This window comes from Orcinus orca, chromosome 7 (genome assembly GCF_937001465.1).
Source record: "Orcinus orca chromosome 7, mOrcOrc1.1, whole genome shotgun sequence".
NCBI lineage: Eukaryota > Metazoa > Chordata > Mammalia > Artiodactyla > Delphinidae > Orcinus > Orcinus orca.
This window is the reverse complement of record NC_064565.1, coordinates 112756935-112761360: the sequence shown is the minus strand read 5'-3', so window position 1 is coordinate 112761360 and position 4426 is coordinate 112756935. Positions and strand designations below refer to the sequence as shown.

The following is a 4426-nucleotide window of genomic DNA, read 5'->3' as shown; positions in this document are numbered from 1 at the left end:
ACTGGAATCTAAGTTACAGAGGAATTGAGTGCAGGGGATGCTGGGATTTGTAGTCCCTGGGCTTTCTGTTGCGTGTTGGGATCTGTGGTCCCCCGGGCTCTCCCCTGGAATTCTGGGAAGTGTAGTCTCCGCCACATCGCACAGGGCAACCTGCCGTTATCTCAGAGCCCTACTGTGCCCAGCGGCAGGAGCGGGCTCGAAGCGAGCGTCTGCAGATCTGAAGCCAACCCTCCGCAGGGTCAAACTCTAGGCAACAACACCAAATGAAAATTTTGTCCTACGGGACTTCCCGAGGAGGGCCCTTCCCATTGACGCTCTCCATCCCCCTGCGAAGCCGCTGAATGTTTCTATTGGTTGATCAAGATGCCAATCGCCGAGGCGGGCTTTCCATTGGCTTCAGAGCGGGCGCTCCGAGGCTAGAGGGAAGGAGAAGGGATCAGGAGCGGGAGCTGAGGGGAAAGAGGTCGGTCCGGGTCTGGACGCTGTCGCTGCTCGCCCGAGGTCTGCAGGCCGGGCTGCGGCTCAGTCCTCGGCTCCTGGGCACAGTCTACGGAGGCTCCGCCGGGCCAGCGTGGGAGAGCCGCAGGCGGCGGCCGCCGCATCATGTCAACCAAGGACGAGCGGGCCAGGGAGATCCTGAGGGGCTTCAAACTGTATCCTCCCGGGAGCGGGGCTGGGCCGGGAGGACTTGGGAGGCGGCCGCTCACTGAGGAGACCGGCCGGGGGCGGGCCGCGCCAGGTGGGCACCCGAGTAGAGGGCGGCGGGAAGGGAAAAAAGGAACGCCGTCCCAGGCCGCCGGCGGGACCGGGCGCGGGAGGCGGGGAAAGGGGCGTCCGGAGGGAGGGAGGGGAGGTTGATGGGGGCCCCGTGGGTAGAGGCGGAGGAGCCGCGGAATTGGGCTGAGAGACCTGTCGGAGACAGGTGTCGGGAGGCGCGCTTGGGTCCGAGAAGAGAGGCCGGGAAGGGGCTGCGGCCCGCAGGGGAGGGCCGAGGGGGCGCGGTGGGCTGGCCTCGAAGCCTAGCTGCCTCTTTGGCGGGAAGCCCACCAGGGCAGCAGGGAAAAGTGACTTGGAGCGAGTGACCTTGTGTGGGACAAATGCAGGCGCTGGTGTTGAACTCTCTCGGGTTCTCCCCTCCTACCCCCCCCCCACCCCGGTCTTGTTTCCACAACTTCTCTTGCTCACTTGTGGCTCTTTCCAGGGTTGGAGCGGAGGAAGGTGGGGAGTGAGAAGTCCGAGGTGGACCTCATCTTAACTCTGTCTTGGCCCTTGGAGGCACTGGACGGTCGCTGCTTCTCCCTCAGCTCCTCAGTTTTCTTTCCAGCGGAATGAGAACCCTAAATTTGTGCGTGCGAAGCCTTGAGGAGTTATGGTTTTGCACTGGGACTCCTGGCAAAGGTGTCTGCTCCCTCGATTTTGTGTGGTTAACGCGTAGACATGGTGGAGCTGTCCAGCAATTATTTGATGACGTTGGGGACACGGTAGCATTTAGCAGCATATCGAAATCATTGCCTCAGGCCTGTGGTGGTGCAACCTTCTCCCCTTCCGTAGTGAAGCTTTGTGTTTTAATGGAATGTTAATCTGTGACCATATGATGCAGATGAAAAAACCCAATCTCGTTCATTCCAGTCTTACATTTTCCTGCTGGCCTTAATCTCTTCTTACATCCTATGGCTACAATATGGAACACTCTTAAATTCGTCTCTCAGTGACGATGTAGGGTTCCTCTCCTGGAGGTTTCGTCAAGCACCGTTCTCTGAGCTGCCAGTGTGTTTCCACAGTGTCCATTTCACCCCTGCAAATTTTAATTGCATTGTCATAATCAGAAACCAAGTTGGTAGTAAGTTTTAGAACACAACAGCAAAAAAGTTACAGGAAGTTTTAGATGTACAAATGAAACTTTTCAAATGGAAGCTGACCTGCTGTGCTTTTTTTATTTAAGGGAAGGCCCTTAAAAAAGGCCTTTACATACTGCCATTCATGATGAACTTTCAGTACTTTTATGCAGTGATGTTTAGTAACAGCCTCTTTTATAGCTCCATGTACCTTCCTGTGTTTCTCTTCATAATAGTGCCTATAAGTAGATAGGCATGGCTGAAGTATTAGAAAAGCTATGACATGGATTTTATTTTTCCCTTAAGTAATTTATATTATTAACGTTTATGCTGTAAACAGTAAACTGGAGACTATGGAGAATTGAGAGATTTCACAAGCCATGTTTTTGTCTGGAGTTAACATTGTTGCTGAAAGTAAGAGTCTTTTTAATGGCTTTTGAACACCCCAAAAAGGGAAAGTTTGAGCTTCTCACCTTCAGTCTTGTCTCTTGAACCTTGTTCAAGAGAAACTTTGGCTCTTGAGAAAGAGGCTAAGGGACAAATATGGAAAAGAATAGAAAGCAGAATCTGTGTCGTTTAGTGCATCAAGAAGCAGGTTTTCAGGGAAAATTTGACCTGGGCTGATTAAATCACAAGGGAAGCAGCCACCAAAAAACAGTTAGCATGGGAGCAAAGGAATGCTCATCCTCTGGTGGCCTTTATTGGCATCTGAGAATTAAGAGAGAAAAGGAAAGGAGTTCTAGGATTTGTTACTACCTTCAGGAGAAAATAAAATTAACATTTTAGTAAGAAACTACCTGACTATTGTCCACCTTTTATTGCATAAATTGTTTTTCTGAACTTTCACAGCATCTGTTTCTGAAGAGTTTTTACTACAAAAAGAAATCGCCATTTTACTCTTCTGCCAACAATGTTGATGATCCTCATTTGCCACATTGACTATGTTGGGCTTTTTTATTTTTGTCAGTTTGAACAACAGATGACATCTTGTTTTAATTTGTATTTCCCTGATGCCTAGATCCCTGGAGAGGTCATATAGGACAGTGGTTCGGTGCTATACTGGCCTGTAGAGCTATACTCTCAGCATTGGAATTCTAGCCCTGCACTCCTGGTTGTGTGTCCCTGAGCAGCTTCTTTAACTGCTGCCATAATTTCCTCCACTGTAAAAAGGGATAAAAATAATACCTTATCTCCTAGGGTTGTTGGGAGGATTAAATGAGTTGGTATTGAAAGCACGTAGCCAAGCTCCTGATGCCTAGTAAGCATTATGTATTAGCTATTATGGTTGTTGTTGTTGTTAGTAGAGAAGTCACGGAATCTTCTGTTTGGCCATTTCTTTTTCTTCGTGAATTGCTTGTTGATATTGAATTGTTTATTTTTCTTACTGCTTTGTAGGTGTTCTTTCTTGTGGTATCAATCCTTTGCCTGTATTGTACGTTGCACATCTTTTCTCTCAATGTATTGCTTGTCTGTTTTTTGTTGAACAGAAAATTTAAATTATCACTTCAAATTCATCAATATTATCCATGTGGCTTCTGAATTTTGTTTCTCGTTTAAGAAGACCTTCCTTATCTCCAGGTTAATTAAATAGCCTATGTTTCTTTCTCTTTGTAATGTTTAGCTCTTTAATCCATCTGAAATGTATTTACACAGATGGTATGTGGTAGAAATCTAACTTCCTTTGCTATTTGGATAGCCAGTTGCCCACTACTGTTTCCTAAGTAGTTAGGCCATCCTTTCCCCTCTGTTTTGAAAGCTATCTTTGGTGTCAAATACTCAGTCTCCATAAGACATGGGTTTATTTTTGGAATATTTCTGTTTCATCAGTCTGTTTATCTCTTCCCATTCCTTTCCTGTACGCATTAGTTCAATTATTATAGTTTTATAGTATGATTTAGTACAGTTTACAATAGGATTGATATGTCATGAACAGGGTTATGTGTTTGAAGTCATAAGTTCCTTGTAAATATTCATGCCCTTTTTATACAAATAGAAGCTTGCCCATATGCCCATAATAGATACTCAGTAAGTATGAATAACATACTTCATAAATCAGGGATAGTCTTTGTGTCTGAGAGAATTCAACATAAACTCTTGTATTTGTCATAAGTCTTTTCAAAAATAAAATATTTAAAAAAAATTTTTTTTTTTTTTGGCCACACGGGCTTGTGGGATCTCAGTTCCCTGACCAGGGATCAAACCTGTGCCCCCTGCAGTGGAAGCTCGGAGCCCTAACCACTGGACCGCCAGGGAATTCCCAAGATTTCTTTTTCACATCATCTCCACCCCACTGCTTTTAGCTCATACACATTAAGAGTCTTACATTTCTTTCTTGTTTGTTAAAAACATAACATTTTGTAGTTATAAACTAAAGTTGTGAATGAAACATTACTTGAGGAACAAATATGATTCTCCTGCAAAGTTTTGAATTTGAGTATTTTAAGTAGCTGATATGGAGATTTTGTTTGTAAATCCTGTGTTCCCCATTTCATTCATTCAACAGAGATCTTTCTGGAGACTTCTGAACAGGCACTGTGCACTTAAAGGACATAAATGAATGAGTCACAAACCCTTCTTTCCAGAAGTCTAAC

At 45.7% G+C, this 4426-nt stretch overlaps 1 protein-coding gene across 1 annotated transcript in view; it reads left to right on the top strand.

Annotated features, from left to right (window-relative positions):
• Nucleotides 1-402: 402 nt before the first annotated feature.
• PDE6D (phosphodiesterase 6D) overlaps nt 403-4426 on the top strand; it is a 52221-nt gene continuing 48197 nt past the window's right edge. Inside the window, exon 1 of the mRNA XM_004262597.4 lies at nt 403-653. Coding sequence (XP_004262645.1) covers nt 604-653 — 50 coding nt within the window. The 5' untranslated portion in view covers nt 403-603. The remainder of the gene's footprint in view (nt 654-4426) is intronic.